This window comes from Euleptes europaea, chromosome 4 (genome assembly GCF_029931775.1).
Source record: "Euleptes europaea isolate rEulEur1 chromosome 4, rEulEur1.hap1, whole genome shotgun sequence".
NCBI classification, from domain to species: Eukaryota; Metazoa; Chordata; class Lepidosauria; order Squamata; family Sphaerodactylidae; genus Euleptes; species Euleptes europaea.
The window spans coordinates 98,558,563-98,583,491 of record NC_079315.1 but is presented as its reverse complement, the minus strand read 5'-3'; the positions used below and the strand labels follow the sequence as shown (position 1 = coordinate 98,583,491).

General features: G+C 44.3%; 1 protein-coding gene across 1 annotated transcript in view; it reads right to left on the bottom strand.

The window, feature by feature from the left end:
• LOC130477051 (chondroitin sulfate proteoglycan 4-like) overlaps nt 1–24,929 on the bottom strand; it is a 46,116-nt gene that overhangs the window by 6,599 nt on the left and 14,588 nt on the right. Inside the window, 4 exon segments of the mRNA XM_056849044.1 lie at nt 5,248–5,379; nt 7,927–8,125; nt 20,561–20,737; nt 22,868–23,335. Coding sequence (XP_056705022.1) covers nt 5,248–5,379; nt 7,927–8,125; nt 20,561–20,737; nt 22,868–23,335 — 976 coding nt within the window.

Sequence of the window (24,929 nt, the reverse complement as noted above, 5' to 3'; positions counted from 1 at the left end):
CACGCTCAGAGTTCATTGGTTCTTGTAGGTTATCCGGGCTGTGTAACCGTGGTCTTGGTTGTAGGTTATCCAGGCTGTGTAACCAAGACCACGGTTACACAGCCCGGATAACCTACAAGAACCAACTAAATGACAGTTCAGAACATCTAAACTTTGTTCCCTTTCTTTCAACCTAAACTACTTCACAGGGTTTTTGGAAAGACAATAGGTGGGAGGGGGATCATATATAGCAACCTGAGCCCATAGGAAGCACAATATAAAATGTAACAATGGATAAATAAAATGTAGGCTATGCTGGGAAATTAAGGAAAGAAATGTAATGTTTTCCACATGTTAGACTTGTTATCTCACCTACAATTTTCTCAGATGGAAAATTTCCATCAATGGGAGCGTGACTTCCCCCTCCCGCTACAGCCTGAAATGTCCCGCATCCTGCTCCTGGGAGATGGGGCACCCCCATGAATAGATTGAGGAGGAAATCGATTATTTGCTGTGGAAGGGGAGGAATAAGTGGGGGGGGGAACCTTCCGCATAGTTGGAAATATCAGGTGGGATCCTCCCCACTGGTTTTAAAAAGCATCTATTTACTCAGAGTTTAAAATTCCAAAAGTTTCCCTTTGTGTATGCTGATAATTTAGATTGCTTGATTAGGGCACTGGACAAAATTCACAGAAACCGACACAGTGATCTCAGCTACAATTGCTCAATTTTTATTTTAAAACAGCCACTTCCCCTCAGGCAGGGCCAGAAAGATCAGAGTCAGGACAGAATATGGTGAGTCATGGGCATCGTCGGTAGTCTGTTGGCTTTAAAACCCCAATCATGCTACTTGATAGAAAACAGATTTGCTGTCCAAGCAATAAGAATACTATCTAGTTGGCAGTCTTAATCACAATAGGCCCAGAATCTCAGAAGCTTAGGGTTGCCAACTGCCAGGTAGTAGCAGGAGATCTCCTGCTAATTCAATTGATCTCCAGCCGACAGAGATCAGATCACCTGGAGAAAAATGGCCACTCTGGCAATTGAACTCTATGGCATTGAAGTCCCTCCCCCCAAAACCCCGCCCTCTTCAGGATCCACCCCCAAAATCTCCTGCCGGTTGCAAAGAGGGACCTGGCAACCCTACAGAAGCTGCAGTTCTTGATGAGCTGAGAGCCATCTTTTTTTTCCTCCTGGGCCTTTAACAGAGGCATAAAAAGTGGAAATTCAACAGGAGTTTCCTGGCATGAAGGGAAGCTCTGCCTGTTTGATTTCTGCCAGTCACATAGCTATTAAAAACATAGGACCCCTGCCAGGAAGAGACAGCAATATTGAGCAGAGCTGCTGAAAGCCAGACAAAGATTTCCCCTCTCATTCCACCCAGACCCAACACCAACATCATGTGAAAATAAATCACATGACTTGCCGGGTTCTTTGGACGACACACAGCAGCACAGGCCCACAGAAATTTCATCCTAACAAATACTAGAATATTAACATCACAGAACATCAACTCTAGCATATCCACTGACTAGAGTACCAGAAAACAAATGCTGTCCCCCGCACCTCAATGCTTGGAAACACCATCAGGAAATGGCTGTTCCATATCTGTAAACAGAAGCAATGCATACTGAAAGCCAGCGCTAATCCAGCGCAGAGAACTGCAAGAAGAATCTGCTGGACTCAGATTGGGGAAGTCCAGACTCTGGCCCCCACTCAACCACAAAGATTACTGGGTAAATCTGGTCTAGTCCGGGGAGGTACTCACTCAGTGCTTCACAGATAGCCACGTTCACGGTTGCCATCATCCAAAAGAGCCACAGTGACTTCCATTCCTGCCAAGGGGCCTGCACCTCAGGGAGACTTGCAGCTTACCTGTTCCTCCAGTAGTAGCTGTCTCAAGGTAAGAAGCACCTGCCAACCTGAAGTTCCCTTGGGCAAGGGCCTTGCCTGCTTTCCTGAAACATGGGGCAGGTACCACATTGGGAAGAGGTGCTCAGAAGATCCACAGGTTGCATGTCAAAGATCCACATGTGGTTCCAAGCCACTGAATGAGTCTCACTGGTCTAGTCATTCTCTCACAGTCCAATCTACCTCACAGGGTTGTCACAAGGATAAAATGGAGGTGGAGAGAATCACTATATGGCTGCCCTGAGCTCCTTGAAAGAACGAACACACACACACACACACAATTAAAATCAGCTTTAAAGAATACATCTTCAGCTGCTTATGGATCTTAGTACAGACTTGCATTCCCAACAATGTGACCTGCCGTGTGACTTGCAGAATCAAGGTCAATAACTCAGCAGAATTATTTTATGTAGAGACATGATAATAAGGAAACATGATTAGGGTGGGAACTCATCAGCACATTTTAGTGTTTAAGGACAAGATTTCCCTTTGCAAAAAACAAAAATTTAAAACAATCAAGGAGGAAAGGGGAGGGAATGAAGGCAGTTAAGAAGCCCCAAAAAATCCAGGACAACATAAGGTGAATTGTGTAGCCTAAGCTGTTTTTAATTTATATAAGCAATTTTCTAACTCAAAGGGAGAGAAAAAGCTCAGCAGCTATTGCAGGCTTGGCAGAGCATAATTTAAGGCGCTGAGAGAAATAGTATTCTTTTAATGTGGGAGAACTGGCAGAAAAAAAGGAATGACTCTGCCTTCAAAAATGCATCCAGCATCATTTGCCTAAAATTGTCTTTGGCTAACTATAAAAATTCCTAACAAAAGCTCATGCCTGAATCTTATGCACTGTGGGGACAGTGGTTTCAACTGAAAATCCTTGCAAGTGCATTGCAACTGGATCTCATTTATTCAAAAGGAAATCAAAGCCTCAAACTTGCTTTCTTTCAACTGCTGCAAAATCCAGTATTATTTTTTTTTAAAAGCCCCAAACATCTAAATTCCAAATACACTTGCTTTTGGCAACAAAGAAGCAGTTTACTTTTTCTTTCATAACAATGTAATGAGCCATATCGTGTGCGCTGGAGGTACATACATTTGGATGTGTTTTTATGTTGTGTGGAATCTTGATGCTTTGTGCGCTTAAGTATACATCAGTTCAGGCACTCTTATGGGAGTGGAGAACATGACTAATCACCAGGTAGTTTGGATAAAAAGATGTAGAGATGAGTGTCATCATATTGACAACAGTCTACTCTGAAACTGCAAATGATTTCTCATTAGGTCTGTACATGGAGATTGAATAGCATGGGGGATAAAGAATGAGCCTTGTGAAACCCTACAAGCAAATCCCACAGTGGTGACAGCTGATCTCCAAAGGTATCCCTCTGAGTCCTACTCATAAGGAACAATTTAAGCAATTCAAAGTGTGGTAGAACAGTTCTGTTCTGACCTGCAGGCCCTATTCCATGCCCTCCCAAGTTTTTCCCAGCACCTGGAGGGGCTGTTCTCTTTCTCTCTGTTCACCCGCTGCCACCACCTGGCATTTGTAGGAATTGCCCTCTGAGAGGGCCGGGGGTCCCAACTTCCCTTCCGTGTTCTGAGGCCTTGCCTCTATGTCTCTCACTATCCAGTGTCTGGTTACCACAGGGATAGCTTACTGCCTTGCATGTCACTGAGGGAGTACCCACTTTACAACTGACTGCCCCTCCTCTTCTTTCTGGAACTTCTTTTAAAAACAGCATGCCCAGAACGATGGAGGTCTGAGGTGGTACAGCGTTATATGGAAGTTATAAAGTATTTATTAAAAAGAAAATGTCCACATGCATACTTGCAGCACAGCACCAGATTGAGCAAGGGGTCCAAATGAAAAGGGTAAAATGCAATTCCTCTGTACCTGTCCCTGTACATGCCCTAGTTAGTATTCAACCTTGGGCAGGCTCTTTAGCTTTAAAGGTCACAGTTAAGCTAAAGGGTTCTCATTACTTTGAAGTCTCGGCTCAGTGCGGCAATGGCCGCCACCTACAGACCTCAGGTAAAAGTTTGCTGTTACTCTATCCGTAGTTTATTATTTAATGGCCACTTTGAAGATACACTGAAAGTTATCATCAAGTTATGCCTAAATGCTCATTTGCATACAGGTACTCTTTTTGCACTGGAATTGGAACAAAAGAGACCCTCCTCCTCGCTCATGGGACTTTATCATCCCTCTTTCTCCCCCCCCCCCCACTGACCAGGTCAGGCCAGGCCAAGGAAGCTTTTCCTGAAGTCTCCAGGAAAACTTCCCCAAAGCCTTTCTAGCACCTTAAGTCCTCTAAAACTCTGTTCCCTTTCTAGCACCTTAAGTCCTCTAAAACTCTGTTCCCTCTAAAACTCTGTTCCCTGGTAGACATCACCTGACTAGCATGTGGGAGTGGGTGGGTGCTTGACCATCCCATTGTATCTTGTTAGACCTTTTAGTATATCTAAAAGGGTGGCTAAGGTGAGGGTGGAAAGCACTTTGATTGACTCCTCCCACCCACGCACCCTGCTTATTCTCTGCCAAGAGAGAGAAAAACTTTGCAAGACTTAAGGTGAAGGTTCTGCTCAGTTCACACCTCCAAAGAAAAACGCATTTCTTCACATCAAGGTACATCCCTCAATCCAACTTTCTTCCTCCACGCAGTAAGAAGGCATGATCCATTGTATCAAAGGCTGCCGGCAGATCCAGTAAGAGCAACAGAGAGGCACAGCTTTTGACTGCAGTTAAACAGACATAATCAACTAAAGCCACAAAGGTTTTCTTCATTCCTTAGCATAGTCTGTGTCAGGCTTCAGCAAATGCACGGCGTTTCAGGCAATAGAACTCAAATCCAGACTGAAAGGCGTTTAGGACAGATGAGTTATCCATGTAGGCCTGGCTTTGCTGTGCTACCATCTCTCAGTCAGTTGGATCCATTAATCTACATCAGCAGACCAATTTGACCAGCGCACCTGCAGCGCGCCAGTGCCACATTTACCTGTGTCTTGAACAGGCAGTGGTCAGGCTGTGATACACACTGAACCTAATCCTAACCTCAACATGTGATTAGGAACCAGTTTCTTTGGGAGTAAGTTAACATTGCTTTTAATATTGTAAGCTGCTTTGGATATATATTAGTGAGAGAACAAGCAAATAAATAAGTTCTCCTGAGGTGAAACACCATGGCAGAATATTCATCATGGAAACATTAAACAACAGACAACACAAACTTTGGCAAATGCACATTTAAGGCATTTTATGCCCTGGCACGTGTTCTCTACCTAATACTGGTAGACACTCTAGTCCACAATTCTATTTTCCTATTTCCTGAATAAAAGTGAAATACAAATATGAAGTCCTACCTGGAAAGACTTCCAGCCCATTGTTATTTTCTAGGTGGATTACGAGCGCTTGAGCCGTGATACTGAAAATTTGTCGTGGCGCAAAGTTTACACCATCCGTCACCTGGAAATTGAAGCCTCCAGACATGGCTCCTAAAAGGGTAACAGCAATGAATTCTCGTAAGGCTATTGTTCCACTGAAAGGCTTGACAGTGCGAGTTAAGATGTTTACAAAAAGTAACATTATGTAGCCCATTTGAAATAAATCCAGGCGAGTTTCAATGAAGACTATGCATAGAATCTTGCATAGAATAGTTTCTTTTTTAAAGATGGACTCAGATGCCATTTTCCTTACTTTATAGGGACATTTTCAAGCACTGTGAAAACAGGCCTACTCAGAAGCAAGTGCCATGTGGTGCAATGGGGCTTATAACAGGAGTGCGCCCTTACAGCAGTAGCCTGTATCATGTTATCCATGGGGGATCTGAATAGGCCATGCTGCACTGCAGCTTTGGTATCATGACATTAGAGGCCATAATTAATTGTGCCGCCTTTCTACCTGATCAGGGCCCCTAAGGCAGCGAACATGAAAACATTAAAATATCTGAACAATTTAAAATGACATTTTAAATTATAAAATAATTTGATAAAAGTGCATAGACGTACAACACCAGAACGAGGAAGGAGGGCCAATAACCGTTATTGAGGGGTATGCCAAATGAAACACAAAGTCTTCACCCACTGGAAAGACACCCATATAGGGAGACAGTCGAATCTCCCTGGGGAGGGAGTTCCAAAGTTTTATCTATTATTAATAATTAGACATTTCCAAACAGAGATTTTTAAAGCAAAAGTCAGTACGCACAGCAGGAAGAGAATGTGGCTGGATTCTGCATACCTCTGATGTCATGTTGATGAGGGAACTAGCTTGTTCTTTGTTGTTCCAGAGACTAGGACACGGAATAATGGATTTAAACTAAGAGAAAAGCGATTCCACCTAAACATTAGGAAGAACTTTCTGACTGTGAGGGCGGTTCGACGGTGGAATGCGCTGCCTCTAAAGGTAATGGAGTCCCCATCTTTGGAGGTCTTAAACAGAGGCTGGATGGCCATCTGTCAGGAGTGCTTTGATTGTGGGATCCTGCATGGCAGGGGGTTGGACTGGATGGCCCTTGTGGTCTCTTCCAACCTTGTGAACTTGTGACTGTAGTCAGTCACTCTCAGAGATTCAGAGATTATGGTTGTCAACTGGCCTGGAGAAAAACGTCCTCCTTCTTTAACAGAGGCTTAACAGGATAATATGCACCAGGTAGTGTGATTTACCTCTATGCCATGAAAAACTTCAGCTACCAATTTCCATACATTCAGCCTCTGTTAAAGGGACAGAGCATTTTTCTCCAGGCCTGTTGGCAACCAACCAGACAGGAAAGGCCATTTCCAGCCTTTGCTCCCCACCATGGACCCTAATCTCAACTAGTCCAACTATTCATTCCAACTCTGCATGCCATTCTCTTTTTTTAAAGAGTGCTTCATAAGAGCAAATTGGCCAACAGTATGACGGCAAGGAAGGCCAGGAAGCATATAGATTCTGCTGTGGCATATCTGGGCAGTTGTGTCGTGTGAGTGGAAAAACACAATCTGATTCGGTCATGTGAATCAAGTCAGTGCAGCCTAGCCAACAACTTGGAAGGCCGTAACTATTTTATCATCCCCATTTTGCTTTCATTAAAGTAGCTTGAACAGTAGGGTCTGACAATACGGTTGCCAGGTCCCTCTTCACCACTGGCGGGAAGTTTTTGGGGTGGAAGCCTGAGGAGGGCGGGGTTTGGTGAGGGGAGGGACTTCAATGCCAAAGAGTCCAATTGCCAAAGCGGCCATTTCCTCCAGGTGAACTGATCTCTGTCGGCTGGAGATCAGTTGTAATAGCAGGAGATCTCCAGAATATGACTAATGGCTATGATATCTGGAACCTGAGCACCCAATGAAGTTGATGGCAGTAGATGTTGGACAGACAGAAGGAAGTACTTCCCCACACTACACATAATGAAGTACCTACTGGATTTTGTGATGGTCACACACTTTTTTTTATTGGGCCAGCAGCAGCTGAGGGAAACGTCCACTTAAAATTGAGTGGGGAGGGGGGCAATTTGGCTTTGGACCATGGTGTGGAGGGAGGAGCTCCTGCTTCTCCCCCACTTTGTCTTCTGGAGCCAAAGTGGCCTGGAGAGGGAGGAATGGGGTCATTTCAGCATGGGAAAACAGCCCAGAGGGAAGGCAGGAACCCTTCTTTCCTCCACACTGTGCTCTCAAGACGAATAGGGACCATGCAGAGCTTAAATGGATTTTCTCCACAGCTGCTGAGTGGCTATGAGTAAAGCAAGTCTGCTCTGGGCTCATTAAAAATGTCTTGAGTAGTTTGGCCCTCAAGTGGTTTTAAAAAGGGATTCTTCAACTTATATGTAAGATAGGTCCACCGATGCCTACCAACCAAAATGACTAAAAGAAACACCCATGTTCATAGGAAGTAAACCTCTCAGTTGCAAATTGCTGGTGGGTGGCAGAAGCTGGTGGGTGGCTTTGGCCTCTCTCTGTTGGAAACAGGATGCTGGACTACATCTACCAAAACTCTTATGTTCTCAGTTGTTACAACAGAATTAAAAACCTTCATATCATCTTCATATGAGCATTTCACTTACGTACCACTATGGACAAACACTAACTGGCCTTCTTCAATGTGAGCTTGGGTAAAATTGAGGATATTTTTGTTTGGAGAAGACTTGAGAGCTAGATGACCATTATTTGGAGGTGAAACAGAGTATATTAGTTCGGCAGGAGAGGAATCTTGATCTTCTGCACAGAGATCATTCACAGTTATTTCAGTGATTGATCCCACCCAGACCTTAGAGAAGAGAAAGAACAGGAAAATATTACACATACTGATTCTGGTTGCTGGAAGTTGTTAAATGTAAAACTTTGTAGTTGAAATGAGTGGATGAAGCTTTATAATTCACAGTGCAATCCTAACTAGAGTTGCACCCTTCTAACTCCATTGAAGTCAATGGGCTAAGACAGATGAACACATGAAGCTGCCTTATACTGAACCAGACCCTTGGTCCATCAAAGTCAGTATTGTCTACTCAGGATGGTAGTGGCTCTCCAGGGTCTCGGGCGGAGGTCTTTCACATCACCTACTTGCCTAGTCCCTTTAACTATAGATGCCGGGGATTGAACCTGGGACCGCCTGCATGCCAAGCAGAGGCTCTACCACTGAGCCACAGCCCCTCCCAGATGTAACTCTGTTTAAGACTGCACTGTTGGAATTTCAAATACATCAAAGCACACGCTGCAAGAATTGGTATTTGAAGGAACAGTACAAGAAATTGCATAGCCTGGGAGCATTTGAATTCTTGCTAAGATATTTGTATTACTCACTCTGGGAGCACTTACATAGCTACTTGTCTCAGCACTGACCGTGGTTTCATTGCAGTCTTGGATAGCAGACTGATCTATGACTGAAAGAAGCAGCACAAGAAATGGACCACTGCTAATGCTCTGGACTTCACAGAACAGGTCATAAGAAAGACGCCATGTTAAAAAGGCTCGGCAGGATTCCAAAACCAGTAAAGCCTCAAGAAATTTTCTTTCAACTTGATCCAGTTTTAAAAACCAATGAAGAAGAAGAAGAGTTGGTTTTTATATGCTGACTTTCTCTACCGCTTAAGGAAGAATCAAACTGGCTTACAATCACCATCCTTTCCCCTCCCCACAACAGACACCCTGTGAGGTAGGTGGGGCTGAGAGAGTGTGACTAGCCCAAGGTCACCCAGCGGGCTTCATGTGCAGGAGTAGGGAAACCAACCCAGTTCGCCAGATTAGCATCTGCAGCTCATGTGGAGGAGTGGGGAATCAAACCTGGTTCTCCAGATTAAAGTCCACCGCTCCAAACCACAGCTCTTAACCACTACGCCACACTGGTTCTCAGATTTTTACTGTAACTCAACATATTCTCACTATCCATCCCTTATACCCCTTTTTATCCCAATTCACCACTCCCTCTATAAACTTTACGGCAGAGATGTCCACCTTTTGAATTCTTTCGGACTGTTGTCTTCTTCAGACAGTCATCTGGGAGCTAGGAGAGTATTTTTGTCACACTACAAGAATTCTTGGGGTGGAGAAAACTGATAGGGAGAGCTTTTTCTCCCTTTCCCATAAAACTAGAACTCAGGAAATAGGTTCAAGACAGTCAAAAGGAAACACTTCTTTAACTTAACGAGTAATCAAACTGTGGGATTCACACCCAATGGAGATAAGTGATGGCCTTGAGCGCAGATGGCTTTAAAGGGGGATTAAATAGATTCAAGGACAGGAGCTACATCAGTGCCTTACTAGCCATGGTGACTGAAAGGAGCCTCCATCTACAGAGGCAGCAAAGCTCAGAATACCAGTGCTGGGGAGGGGGCAGCAGCAGGGGAGTGCCTCCGCCTCTATGCCTTGTTCGTTTGGCCCTCCAATGCAGGTTGGCCTCTGTGTGAAACACAGTGGAAGATCTACATTTTTGGGGCCCTGAAGCTTGAACTGTTATGGGGGCCCTTTTGCAACCAGAAACAATAGGGCAACATCTACAGTGAGGGGAAAAAGTATTTGATCAAGCCAGTAAGGGCTACAATAAATCATTTCAGGAGGCAGATCTGGCATTCTGGACACCACATAGCCATCTCTACAGGATACCTAAATTCTTCCTAGTAGTTCTTAGCAGAGATCCAGCCTTCTCTTTCTTCCCAAATAAAAGATCTGAACTGGCTGTCTAAAAATACAATTCTTCACAGCTTAAGTAATTCTATCATTGGCTGAAGCAGTTGCTGAGGTTTGCTCACGACTGCCTGTGTGTCCAGCATGGAGCAGCTGTTCTTCATTCGGCATGTTGATCCTCACAAAGGTGGGGAATAAATGAAGTTAATTCATTAATTAATTAATGTAGGGAAGGTGGACATCCAAAGCCAGATGCCACACATTCATCACACTTCTTCATGCAACTCTAATGGAAGATCAACCAGGGTTGTGGTTCTTTCACTGGCATTTGTATGCAACACATTGATGAATACAAAGGTGTTAACAGTGGGAATGCACCTTTATTGGCAGTGTGCAAAAAGAAAAAATCAAATACCACTTCAAAAGTGCACGTGCAAAAGACAAATTTGTTACAGTTTGACCTGGTAAACTACAAGCAAAGGAGAGCTTTTACACTAGCGAGATGCTAACGCCTGACCTTTGGCGATTTTACAATGCAGATTTAAGAAGCTTCAAATAACAGAATGGGTGTGCCCTTGTAAGTCGGGGGAATTGGAGTCTATAGAGCATGTTTTGTTCAGGTGTTCCTTCTACGAAGAAACTCGTTGTAAGCTAATCATTCCCCTGCTCAGCCAAATCACAGTCAGCTCAGATGAAGGGAGAATGAAAAGTCTCCTCTGGGAAGGGAATGCCCAGATGGCAAAACAGGTAGCCAAATTTTGTGCAATAGCATATAAAGTTCGACCCCTAATGTTGGGCAATTGCAATCATAATTTGGTCAATTTTATCTATTATAAATTATTTGGAAATTTTAATTAGGAATGTTTTTGCTTGAACTGCTATAATTTTTTACCTTTTGTATAAATGACACGTGTTTTAATGGCTTATGCTGTATTAATAATAAATCTGAATCTGAAATCTGACCTGGCAAACTCACTGCAAAAGGATTTCAGAGGAATAGCCCCTTTAGAGTGCAGAGGGCTTTGACTGGAGTAAGTTTGCATAGATGGCACTGAAACCTTGCAATCCTAAGAAGAGTTACTCTCTTCTATGTCCATCAAAGCCATCCTAAGCAAGTCCACTCATAAACCTACTGAAGTCTGCTAAGTGGGACTTTCTGTCAGGCAAAGGCTCTTAGGATCACACGGTTGGCCTGGCACAGCAAAAACCTAAAGGACACTTGTGGCACTAAAAGACTGGCACATTCTTTGTGGCAGATGCCCCTATCTCAGTGGCATACCGATGCTAAACAGCTGACAGCATATGACATGCCCTGTGCAAGGCACCATTTCCCATTCATCGGCCACGCTTGCCACTGCGTTGGATCTGCCAAACCCTGAACTCATCCAAGGAGAATATGACAAAAGAGGGAGACATTTTCAATGTGCTTCCCATTAAAACCAATTGAAAACTAAACTAAAATGCAATAACGAAGACCAACATGTATATTGACAAATGTAATGAAAACGAATGAAGCTGGGGGGGGGGAGCAAAGAGAACCGCATATTCCTATAACCGATCTCCACCCCATCAGCATGCTCCATATCAGAAACTGCTTTTGACACGTCTCTCAGTTGTGTGGTCTGGTGGAAGTACTGGATTGCTGTCTGAGCAACTCAAGTTAAAAGCCCCCATTTTCTTTGGCCATAATCTTTTGAATATAAAGCGTGGTGTAGTGGTTAAGAGCGGGTGGTTAGGAGTAGTGGACTCTAATCTGGAGAACCGGGTTTGATTCCCCACTACTCCACATGAAGCCAGCTGGGTGACCTTGGGTTAGTCACAGCTCCCTTAGAGCTCTCTCAGCCCCACCTACCTTACAGGGTGTCTGTTGCGGGGAGGGAAAGGGAAGGGAAAGTGATCGTAAGCCGGTCTGATTCTTCCTTAAATGGTAGAGAAAGTCAGCATATAAAAACCAACTCTTCTTCTTCTTCCCTATAGCAGAAAAGGATCAGACATCTAAGGAAACACTGTCAATGTCTGCAATCCACTTTCTTGAGAATAAACCTTATTGAATAAATGAGGCCTTACTTCTGAGTAGGCCTGTTTAGGATTGCTTCGACTATCTCCGTCTATATCTTTTTGTGTGTTTATTCCATCACATTTTATCCTATTGATCTCCTTCCCTCTAAGTAACAAAACAGATTTTAAAGGGCTGTTGGGTAATAAATGTTACATTGAACATTTAGATGGATCTGGTTATCTGATGGAGCCTTTGCTTTGGGAAAACAGATACTTAAGCGGTGAAATTCAATCACATAAGTGTGTTTTGGGGTAATATATTAAAGAACAAAGGAAATGGATATAGGGTGTTCCACAGAAATCAGACAGCCGGAGAGCTCATTTAATTTTGCAGTGCCGTCTCTCGACAGGAATCTGGTTTCTTGTTGCAGTGGGAAGCATTTGCTTCCCTCAAGAAGGGCTGTAGCTGGACTGTTCAATGACCTGAGCAGGCTTAAAAATCCATATATGCTACTGCTTCATAAGAACATAGGAAAGGCCCACCAAGTCCAGCAGTCTGTTCACACAGTGGCCAACCAGGTGCCTCTAGGAAGCCCACAAACAAGACGACTGCAGCAGCATTATCCTGCCTGTGTTCCACAGCACCTGATATAATAGGCATGCTCCTTTGATCCTGGAGCAAATAGGTATGCAGGGTCCTTCGATTTGTGAGCAAAAATGACGCTGTAATTCATTTGGATTCAATCCCACATATAAAATATTTATGACATTTTGAAAGGATGACTTTTTCATACTTGCAGGTGGAAAGGCCAGTACTTGGTCCCCCCAAGCAGTAAACAGGGTGTGGCCCATTTACCTGTGCTTCCCATTAAAACTAATGGAAAACAAATGGTGGGGCCATGGCTCAGTGGTAGAGCATCTGCTTTGCATGCAGAAGGTCCCAAGTTCTATCCCCAGCATCTCCAGCTAAAAAATGGTTAAAATAACATGAAATACCTCTAAATGATACTCTGTCTAGAGAGAGGCTGCTTGTCAAAGAAGATAGGGGCTTGGTAGACTAACATGGTAGATTTATATCTACCTTACCGCTGAACAAAACACAGACACTTTTTTCTTTCCACCCTTTGCTCTGTCTCATAAGCCAGACAGTAATGGGAACTGCGGAAGTGTGGTTTTTCTCTAACCACTGCCAATACAAAAGCTGTTTGAGAATCTACGAAGTTGTCGAGCACTTTATTTTAGCCTTCCTCTTTCTTAACAACAGCGTTTGTCTACCATAAAAGGGACAGAGGAATATTTTGCCATGTGGAAGACATCCAAGATAGTGGACCACTTATACAGAAGTTATTGTACACCCTAAGACACTACCCAATCCTGAATGCATCCTGACAAGGCATTCTGCACCAGCAAAGAGAAATGGTTAGTGTTGGACTGGGATCTGGGATACCCATGTTCAAATCTGCACTCTGCTATGAAGCACACTGAGCAACCAAAAAGCAGGCACCTGCTCTCAGCCTAACCTACCTCACAGGGATGTTGTGAGGAAACTGGGAGGGGAGAAACAAGTATGTTACTCTGAGTTCCTTGGAGGAGGGGCAGGATAAAAGCATAACAAACAGATTTTCTGAACAAGAACTCACCTATTAGGTATTGGGTTATTTTAATAAAGTCAAATTTTCATATTTAGCTCTGTTAGGTACCTAAATTGTTAGGCATTGATAATTTGTTAGGGATTGAATGTTCCGACCAGGAGTACCATGTAGATGGTGCTGTTTCTCCCTCTCATGCTAGCTTTAGAGAGAAGACCCCTGCAGAGAGAAACCTGCTTACACTCACAGATTGCTCTTGCTGGATCATAAACAGCCATTTCTCTGTCCACCTATGGTAAGAATTGCTTCCAGGTGACTGAAGAAGAGAAATGGTCGTAACCAGGAAAGATTTTCTTTTTCCAGATAGTTCAGCTGCAAAGGCCCTACTTTAATATGCACCAGATGGAGGGCTAATAAAAGATTTTGTAGGCTGGTTAACTTTTGTAAGCATAACTGCAAAGCTGCAGGGTGCAACCCCCTTTATCAATATCTGCACTTTGTTAAATATAACGAGGCTATCTTAGAAACTGTTTCATAAGTAAGATTTGGGGGTAAGCTGTGTTTAAGATAAATTAATCGTTTCCCTCCAAATTTCAAATAATCTCCAAAACAACAAAAAAGATACTTGTTGCACCTGACAAATGAACACATTTATTGTGTTGTGTGGCCTAAAGCCTACTCCACCAAATGGGGCAATTCTACAAAAGCCTATGGCATCATGAATCCATTATTCTTTAAAGAGTTATAAGAATCTTTGGGCTGGATCCAGAGGTGTGCTTCCACTTACAGACGAAGTCCTTCTGTGATCTGAATGCTACCTTTGGAACGAACCCTATTGGCTTGGATCCAATCTACAGTTGTTTCCTCTGAAACACTTCGATTAATGCTGTGCAATTTTGTACAATCCCAACAGAAGTCAGTTTCAGGTAGCTGGCTCAAGGTTGACTCAGCCTTCTATCCTTCTGAGGTTGGTAAAATGAGTACCCAGCTTGCTGGGGGTAAAGTGTAGATGACTGGGGAAGGCTATGGCAAACCACCCCATAAATGCAGTCTGCCTAGTAAACGTCGGGATGTGATTTCACCCCATGGGTCAGTAATAACCTGGGGCTTGCACAGGGGACTACCTTTACCTTTATGGACATAAAGCTTCAGGTACTAAATCCTCTGGCAAACTGGAAGACGTGTGACCTGGCAGTTTTGCTGAAGCTAAGTGGGTCAGAACCTCAGTGGGAGACCTTCTGGGAACCTTATTTATACCACCCGGAGTTCCACAATGGGAGAAAGGCAGAGTACCAATAAAATACAAACATGGCTTGGTACTAGAAAAGGATCTAGGTAAGCAGTAGGAAAAAAGAAGAAATTGACTAGGGATCCCTGAAATATTGGGAATATTGGGAATGATGGGCTACTTTCTGACTCCATCCGCATTATATAGGGTGGCGGTCTAAACATCTGTATGAAGAACAGAATGAAAAATGCATAGACAGCATCTGCTGTCCTTTATGCTTATTCTTCTTTGCTGCTCACTTTGGTCAAATACAATAATTGGGCATCTAAAAACATCACATGTTATGCCATGGTACAAAGGTTGTTTTGGGACCTTGTTTGTGAGGGTCTAAAATGCACTAAACAGCATGTCACAGTATATGCACAGTCCAATTAACTGATCAGTTTACACTTTAAATTGTCAGGTCATTACTTCCAAGCAAGCCCCCTGCTCCGAATGGAATTTGTTTATACACAAACGCTTGTAGATTACCATTTTAGCTGTGTGCAATTTTTGTAATTCCTCTCTACTGGGCAATTAAATTAAATGCTATAAGAACCTGAACAATTTTTAATGAATGGAAATGCTTCCACACAAATGAAAATATGGCCCCCTTGTGGTTATAGCTCTGTACAGTAGCTGAACTACAGTTCTTTGTACCGTACTTAAAGATTGTAAATGATGGCCAGAAAGAAAGAATTGGCATTTTTGCTAAATTGAAGCAAGATGGACATGAAAAAACAACTCTGGTATGGAAGCATTCAATGTTTTAATAATCCAAAACACAAGCCGAATATATTAATCACTCCACAAGAGGCCCATTCATCGAGAACTTAAGATGATGTGGTCCATTTAGTTACAATGGTTCACTTAAACATTCCCTAAGACTGATTATTCCTCCAATACGTCTCTCAGTGAGGGGGAGGTTTAGTTACTACAATTCTGAGCACTGATAAAAGGACAGAGACAAACCCATCCATTACCTAGCCCCTGGGTAGCTCACCTATGTGCCACAAAAGCTAATAAGGTGGGGAGAGCTGTGGAAACACCCAGAGAATGGTAAGGGGACCTATAGCATAGAGACAGTCCTATAACCCTTTCACCCATCATTGGTTGAGTAGAAGAAAAGCCATGCCAATATGTGTGGAGGGGCCAGGGAGGGGTGTTATGTACATACACTGTACTCTAGATTGACTTGTGCTTGACTTATTACATGTTTTCTGTTACACTATTCTTCCAATGAGCTCACTGTAGCATATACAGTTCTCCCTTGCTCCAATTTATCCTAATACCAACTAGGTTAGGTACCATAATCTGAGAGAAAATGACTTTCTCAAGGTCACCCAGTGAGCTTCATGGCAAGAGGAGATTTGAACCAGGGATATATCCATTCCTGACGCTTAGTCAAGTCACAACACAATATCAGCTCTAAAATACTGGTGGCACCCATTCAAAACAGGTCACAATTTATCTAGCCAGAACTTCAAAATATCAGAATGGATGCAAAGCAAGTTGGAAAGGATTCAGGAGAAAGTTAGAAAAATTATGAAGGGTTAGGAGGGCAAATCCTATGGATAGGGCTGTTGATTCGGTTCGGCCCGAACTGAAAAACAGCCGAATTTCCCCTGATTCGGTGGTTTTTAGTTCGGGACGAACCAAACTCAAAAATGGCGGGCAACCGGGGGGGCCGAATTCAGCGAGTTCGGGAGTTCACGAATAAATCCGGCAAATTCGGGCCGTCAGTAAGCAGCATAACCGTCAGTAAGCCGCATTCTCCTCCCCCGGCCAATCGGTGGCCAAGCTGGGTCTTCTTCTGGCCAATCAGTCAGGATTGAGTACTGGAGGAATCAGCTGATGTGCGGCCCGGCCGGGGAGAGAGAGAGAGAGGGAAATCCTTGTGTGTGTGGGGGGGTGCTTGTGCACATTCACTCCTTTCTGTGGCTGCAGGGGGCGTATTCTTTGGACTACAGACCCCAAACTTTCAGCAGAGATTCAGACAAGCCTTCTTAAGAGACCACCCAAGTTTTGCAAACATTGGGTCAGGGGGTCCCGAGATATGGGCTCCCCCCTTTTTTCTTTCCATGGCTGCAGGGGGTGCGTTTTTGGGGGTACAAACCCCAAACTTTCAGTGGAGCTTCAGAAGAGACTTCTTAAGATGCCCCCCCAAGTTTTGTAAACATTGGGTCAGGGGGTCCCGAGATATGGGCTCCCCCCTTTTTTCTTTCCATGGCTGCAGGGGGTGCATTTTTGGGGATACAGCCCCAAAACTTTCAGCATAGCTTCAAACAATCCTTCTTAAGATACCACCCAAGCTTTGTAAAGATGGGTTCAGTGGGGGCAGAAATATCGGCTCCCCCCCTTTTCTCTTTCCGTGGCTGCAGGGGGCGCATTTTTGGGGGTGCAGATCCCAAACTTTGAGCGGAGCTTCAGACAAGCCTTCTTAAGAGACCACCCAAGTTTTGTAAACATTGGGTCAGGGGGTCCCGAGATATGGGCTTTCCCCTTTCCCCTTTCCCCTATTGGGATGAATGGGATCCTGTATGCATCTCCTTCAGAGCAAAACGTCCCGTGCCTAAATGGAAACGTCTTGGATTACCCAGTCCTCCCCAGCCCCTCCTGATGGAACAGAAGACAGCCACAGTAAGACCCCTTTGGGGGCTTTAATCTATAATTTTTCTCCTGTGTGTGTGTGGGGGGGGGGAAGCAGAGTCTGTGTGTGTGTGGGGAGGGAGCAGTTTCTGTGGGTGGGGGGGGACGCCAAAGGGGGCTTTTGCCGGTTCTGCCTGGGGTGTGTGTTCCCCCTTGAGTCTCTCTCTCCCTGGTTTGAGGGGGAGTTTCAGTTGTGTGTCTTCAGGTTTTCCCTCATTCATAAAAAACTTCTCAGCTGTTTGTCGGGGCTGGGAGCTTTGTGCGTGGGCGGCAAGCTCTGCTCAGAGATGCACATTAAGGGTGGGGGGACCCCTTTCGGGGCCAATATCTCAGCCCCCCCCCGACCCAATCTTTACAAAACTTGGGGGGTCTTTCAAGAAACGTCCTTTGAAGCTCTGCTGAAAGTTTGGGACCTCTACCCCAAAAAATGCCCCCCCCAGAGCCGCGGAAAGGCGCGGTTGTGTTTTTAATGGCTTTATTCGGCCGAATTTTTTTCCCGAACTTTGAATTCCCGCCGAATTGCATGGACCCGAAGTGGGGGAGTTCGGACTTCGGCATATGCCGAATCTAAACAGGCCGAATTCAGCCGAATCCGAACTATACCGAATTTTTTTTAATTCAACAGCCCTACCTATGGAAACTGATCGGAGAGCCAAGAAGGATATTCTTAAATTTTATCATTTTTAACTGTGAAAAGAAGGAGAACAGCTCTTTGTCTTATCCATTGTTGTTATAACAAGGTGCAATCATTTCGTGACTACAAGGAAACAGGCTCAGTTGAAAAGGAGAAGAGGGAAATTTGCCGCAGTCTCATTCAAATCCGCTCTCCCAGCATTAGGCAAGCGAGATAATTCATGATTATTTGCATGACTGAGCCAGCTAAGAAGTTTAAACCACATCGCCTTGCATATCGAAAAGGTGTGATGACTGTTGGTGCACATAAGATCTAGGAAGCAGCAGGGGCCGAGGAAGGTGGCTGGTGTAGATGAATCTGGTGTTACTGGAGAAGTGTTACACATGCAAACATGATCACATTTTTTAAAAATGCAAGACGTAATAAAGTAGTACAGCCTTCTCGCTCAGTCTTTTAGAGAGCAATCCTAAGCAGATCTACCCAGAAGTAAATCCCATTTTATTCAATGGAGCTTACTCCCAGGAAAGTGTTCTTAGCATTGTAGGGTAAATCAGAACACACTGCAGTCTCAGTTCTCCCAGCATATTTAAAAGGTAAATGTCAGGTGCACCGGATGCTTGTATGAATTGGTGCAGATGGTGAAGGGAGAGGGAAGTTAATGCTTTTTAGAAGAAGAAGAGGAGGAGGAGGAGGAGATGGCTGTGGCTGTGGCTGTGGGGGGAGGGGCTGTGGCTCAGTGGTAGAACATCTGCTTGGCATGTAGAAAGTCCAAGGTTCAATCCCTGGCGTCTCCAGTTAAAGGGACTAGGCAAGTAGGTAATGTGAAAGACCTTTGCCTGAGATCCTGGAGAGCTGCTGCCGGTCTGAGTAGACAATACTGTCTTTGATGGACCGATTCAGTATAACGCAGCTTCATGTGTTCATGGTTTTTATACCCTGCTTTTAGGAATTCTCAAAGTGGTTTACAATCACCTTCCCTTCCTCTCCCCACAACAGACATCTTGTGAGGTAGGTGGGGCTGAGAGAATTCTGAGAGAACTGTGACTGGCCCAAGGTCACCCAGCAGGCTTCATGTGGAGGAGAGGGAAATCAAACCCAGTTCTCTAGATTAGAGCCCACCTCTTTTAACCACTACCCCACACTGGCTCATTAGCCCTGCACATTCTATCAAAACTGTTCCCTCCACTCTTTATATACCGGGGGGGGGGGGAATACTGAGCAGCATCCTTTGCCTACTTTTGAAGGCTTAACAGGAGAGCCGGTGCTGGTTTCAATGAACAAAACTGCACATGGATGGAAAGCAGGATTAAACTGGGTACAGATGGCAGCCCCACACTCATTCACTGAAGGCATGGGGAGGGAGGGCAGGCACAAGTGCCCTGGTCCTGCCCCCTGCCTCCATATGATTGCCTCGTCCATCTGCAGGAGTGACCAAGCAGAGGAAGCGGCCACATGAACTCTCCCTCTTTGTGATCAGCAACATTCAGAAAGCAGCATCACTGATCACTGGGAGGGGGCTTTCATGTGGCTACTTCCTCTGCACAGCTGCAGATGGCCAGAGGACTATAGAGAGGTACCACCTCACTCATGAACACGTGAAGCTGCCTTATACTGAATCAGACGCTTGGTCCATAAAAGTCAGTACTGTCTATTCAGACTGGCAGCAGCTCTCCAGGGTCTCAGGCAGAGGTCTTTCACATCACCTACTTGCCTAGTTCCTTTAACTGGAGATGCCGGGGATTGAACCTGGGACCTTGTGCATGCCAAGCAGGTGCTCTACCACTGAGCCACGGCCCCTCCCCACACTCATGCTTGCTGTCTCTCCCTGCAAGTTCAGTGACTGCATGGGACGGTCGTATGCATTACCCTGGAATCTTTAAGGTACTACAAGATTCCTGGTTTACTTCTGCTGCAGCAGGCTCATGTGGCTGTACTTCTATAAAAGAAGAAGAGTTGGTTTTGATATGCCAACTTTCTCTACCACTTAAGGCAGAATCAAACCGGCTTACAATCACCTTCCCTTCCCCTCCTCACAACAGACACTTTGTGAGGTAAGTGGGGCTGAGAGAGTGTGACTAGCCCAAGGTCACTCATCTGGCTTCATGTGTAGGAGTGGGGAAACCAATCCAGTTCACTAGATTAGCCTCCGCCGCTCACGTAGAAGAGTGGGGAATCAAGCCTGGTTCTCCAGATCAGTCCACCACTCCAAACCACCACTTTTAACCACTGCACCAGTCTGATACAAAGGAAGTTCAAGCTCTCTGAGGCAAAAACAATACTGATGTGAGCTGCGGTATTATGCTATCTGCACAGGCAAGTAATGTTTTCATACATGTGAAATAATTCTAAGGGACTTACAAAGGCCAGATCGCAACGCTATAAACATGCATTTTATGTACAGTCAGGAATTATGCCGTTGGAAATTTAGGTTTTAAATTTACTTACCCTGAGTACTTTGTTTCTCTTTATACGAGGAGACTCGTCATTTATTGGTCTTATAGTCACAAATATCATCCGAGGCAAGCTCTGTTTCCACAGTTCTGTGCTGTTTGCAACCATGGTGAAATTGTCAAGCAGCTGTTCGCTATCATCATGAATGTAGGAGATTAATCCTTGTTCCACCTAGAAAGGGAAAGCGGAGAAACTGAGAATCCTGTACATACTGCAAAGATTAAAAGCGTAAGAACTCAACCAGTTCGTTTGCTCAATAATCCTTATTTTACCTTTGCGCACAGTTCTTGTCCCACATACACACAACCCCTCTTCTCTCAGCGTCTACATGTGGTTGTTCAGCTTAGCTAGCTCTTAAAAGAAACAAACATAAAGCATAGGAAATTAAGGAGCAATGGATCTGGTCGGTGCCTGGATAGATCTTCTGGGAAACGCTGTACGCCATCTTGAATTCCAATATGGAAAAAGGTGGGATGTAAATAAACAGAATAACCACCAGCTTCACGTTTCCTAAAGCTTCAAGGTTAAGGGCTACGGGCAAGTCTGGCTGGGAAGGCCATTTCAAATCTACATCACTACAAAATGGCAGTACTGTAACACACTTAAGGCTGAGTTATCTCATATACAGTGGACCTTTTTTCTGAAGAGGCAAATTGGGGAGGGAATTGTTTGAGGCAGAGGAATGTATGGGAGGTCCATGTGGATGTTTAACCCTTTTCACACCCAACTCTTCTACTCTCGTAGTTGTACCCCCTCCACACACACACACACACTTCTCCTGCTGCGAGGTTGCAAATGTGTTTTCTTTCCTTGGGATGGAATTTGGTCAAAAAGGTTAAGCCCCACTGTTTATCTCCTTCTCCAAAGCTGCTTGGGGAGGCCCATTGGGGGTGAGTTACGCGTGTTTGAGTGAAATGTCTAGTTGTGCCCTAAATCCTCCAGGGAGACTGACAATACAATAAAGGCAGGGTTGAGCTTTCAGCTTCCAGCACAAACTCATCTTACAATCTCGACAGATGGGAGGTTCTTAGGAAAGTCCCAAAGCATTGCACAGTAAGACCAGAGAAGATATTGCAAAGCAAAGAAAAGGAGACATTAATTTAGAAAATACTAACATTTTATCAGAATCTAAGATAATACATTGTGTAGATCAGGGGTCCCCAACCTTGATGAACCTGCAGGCACCTTTGGAATTCTGACACAGTGCGGTGGGCACAGCTACAAAATGGCCGTCACAAGAGGCGGAGCATGCCATAAAATGGCTGCTACAGCTGACCCTCAGTCACATAGTGAAGATCTTTATGCTGTGATGCCAGACGCTGCCAAAGCAATATTTTAAAAATTGTGCAGTCAATCAACTTTCTAATGGCCAATCAGAAGCCCTGCTTGGCAAAAAAAACCCACCTGGCCCCACCCAATTTCTAAAAATACTTGGCAGGGACCAGGAAAGGTGTCAGTGGGCGCCATAGCGCCCACAGTCACCACGCTGAGGACCCCTGATGTAGATCAGTGGTTCCCAAACTGTGGGCTAGGGACCCCTGGGAGCTGAAGAGTTATTGCAAGGGGTTCATGAATCCATCCAGGCTGGGAAGATTCTGCTTTCCCCTACCTGGGCTTCATCTGCCACCCTGCTTGCCACAGTTTGGCCATGCCTCCCCAACTGCCTCCTCCATCCAGGCAGGCGGCATCGGGCCAGCCTCAGCCAGAGGTCCCCAAGCATGCTCCTACTTGTGAGGAGAGCTGCTTCTGATGTAAATAAGTGCTGTTGCTAAGTCCATGTTGGGGGAAGCAACCAGGCATCCTTTGATCACGCCTGGACCAGCACAATTGAGCATTACCTCCAAAAGGAACATTTTGTATTGCACTTTAATGACACCTGTATTGCACTCTAATGATACCTGTATTGCACTTTAATGGTACCTGCGAGCTCCTTTGGAAGCCAACTTACCAATGAAAAGCAGGGTATATATAAAAAAATAAAGATTAACTGTTATGCCAGTAACTCCAAACTGTACAAACCTATGAAAGCATCTGGAATGAACTTTAATATATCTCTCGCATATATGTATTACTAGTTTTTTAAATGTACGTAGATGCTGCTGGGATTAATAAAACACAAATTCATTTGAAAGAGTTATTACTGAATTCATAGTAGCTTTTTGCCATTCAGTATTTTCTCAATCAACAGATACTAATAGTACAACTGCTACCAAGTGGGTGATTGTGAAATTTTTTGCTATTAAAAAGGGGTCTTCGGGGGGGGGGGGAGAAGAAGCAGAATTACATTTTGAACAAGCTTACCTGTTGCCTGCTAAATTTAGTTAGTGCCAATCCAGGAAAATGGGAATTAGCAATACGCCCATGTTTTGGTGGTTCAAGTAAATCAAATTCACAATTGAGCCCTACGAAATGGCTAGTAGGAATTTTTAGAAAATCTTCATCCAGTACTTTTGAACCCCCTTCAGCAACTGTGAAGTTCTGTACTTCCAATGGGATGAGCTTTGGAATGATGTCTACAGCAATTTCTATTCCACTGATTGCCTGGATGCCATTGGTCACGTCCAATGAAAACTGATCTTGCAGCCGGTTGGGAGTAGTCTGCACATACTGGATATTACCGTCATTGATATCTTGCTGGGTAAAACTCAGAACTGGATTTTCTTCTCCGAGATAACCTTCCTCTGAAGTAAACTTCCGAAAGAACCCAAAGACTGGAGGTGACCTTACTGTGAACTTCATTTCTGATGGCAAACTGTTTTCATGAACAACCTTAACAAGGTATAACAATACTTCATTAAAAACATATGACAGGTATCATCTTTTAGTTTTCCACAATTAACCCTTAAGTGCAGCCAGAGTATTCATTATTATATGAGTTTGTCTGGACTCCCTTCAGAGTGGTGCAAATATTGCATCTGCGCCATTGTAGAAACATGGGACACATCACCTTGACAAATGGGATGTTGGTGCTGCTTTGTTTATCACTACTCTGCCATTTGGAGAAGGCTTTGATGGACATCAGTCTAGATCAGTGGTTCCCAAAGTAGGCAGTACCCACACCACCCCGGGGGGGGGGCGGTGAGATTACCTAGGGGGGCACTAAGAGGCAAGGGGGCAGCAGGGGGCACTAGAGGTGGGCCCCTTCAATTGTGTTGTTGGATAGGGTAGGGGGCGCTGGGGTTGAGTTTGTGGAACTCAGGGGGAGGTGGCCCAAAACGTTTGGGAACCACTGGTCTAGATCTTCCACGTATATGGAGGTTACATGTACTGTCCATTGCTGTCCATTCATCACATACAATCTACATTCCAGCACAGATTATACTATCATATCAAGCAGTCTTATATTGAGTTAGATTACTGGTCCATTTAACCCAGTACTGTCTACTCTGACTGGCAGGGTTTCAATCAGGGTTCGTTTCTCAGCACAGCTACCTGAGAGCCATTTAAAAAAGGAATACCACGATCTGGAGATGCCAAGGCTGAATATACTCTGCAAGCAAAGCATGTGCTTTACCACTGAGCTGTGACCTTTATGGTACTAGAAACACTAATAACAACTTGGGGGTTGTTGCATGGGAACCCCCAGAGTGTAGGGTCCAAGATCCCCTATCACATAACCAAGTCATAGCTTGGCTCAGGGTTACAAAAAGATTTCCAGCTGCAAAGGGAAGCCTACAGGCTAAGGATAAGATTGCTAAATTGCACATTACTGGAAGATGCTCTGGTTAGGTATCTGGACACAAGTGATGTTGAGCAATTTGTGGTTAAACTGGGCAGAGTTCAGAAGTTTATTCTTAGGGGTTCTTCTGCATGATCGTCTGGGAAATTGGGGAAGCTCTTGTGCAAAGGATTACTCAGAACAGAACTGCTGATTGAAGCAACATGCAAAAATAGTCAGGGACATGTGAAAATTAAGTATGCTGTGTGGTTGAAGCACATGCAGAAGAGACAATGGCAAGAAGATTGTGTCATTGACCTTTTGCCTTGCTCTTTGACACAATAGAAACATCATCCTTTAAATTTGGACCGCTATGCTAATGGAAGCTCAGCATAGCTGAAGCAAAGCTAGTCACAACTGCATCTGCTAGACTTGTGCATGGGAGTTTGCTTCATTTCTTTCATTTTTGTTATTTATTAAAGTTTGTTATTAATTTGTTAGTAATTCTTTCATTATTGTTTCTTTCCTTATTATTGCTCTATTTTAGTAATTCCATTTCTTTATTATTTTCCACTAGTTTCGAAGGAAGGCCCCCACCCTTTTTCTTGGGTCTGCACCTTACGGTTTTCCATCCAAATTGGACAAAACTCAGAGGGATTTTAGCACACCCCCCCCCCAAGACATCCACACTGGCAAATTTCAGAC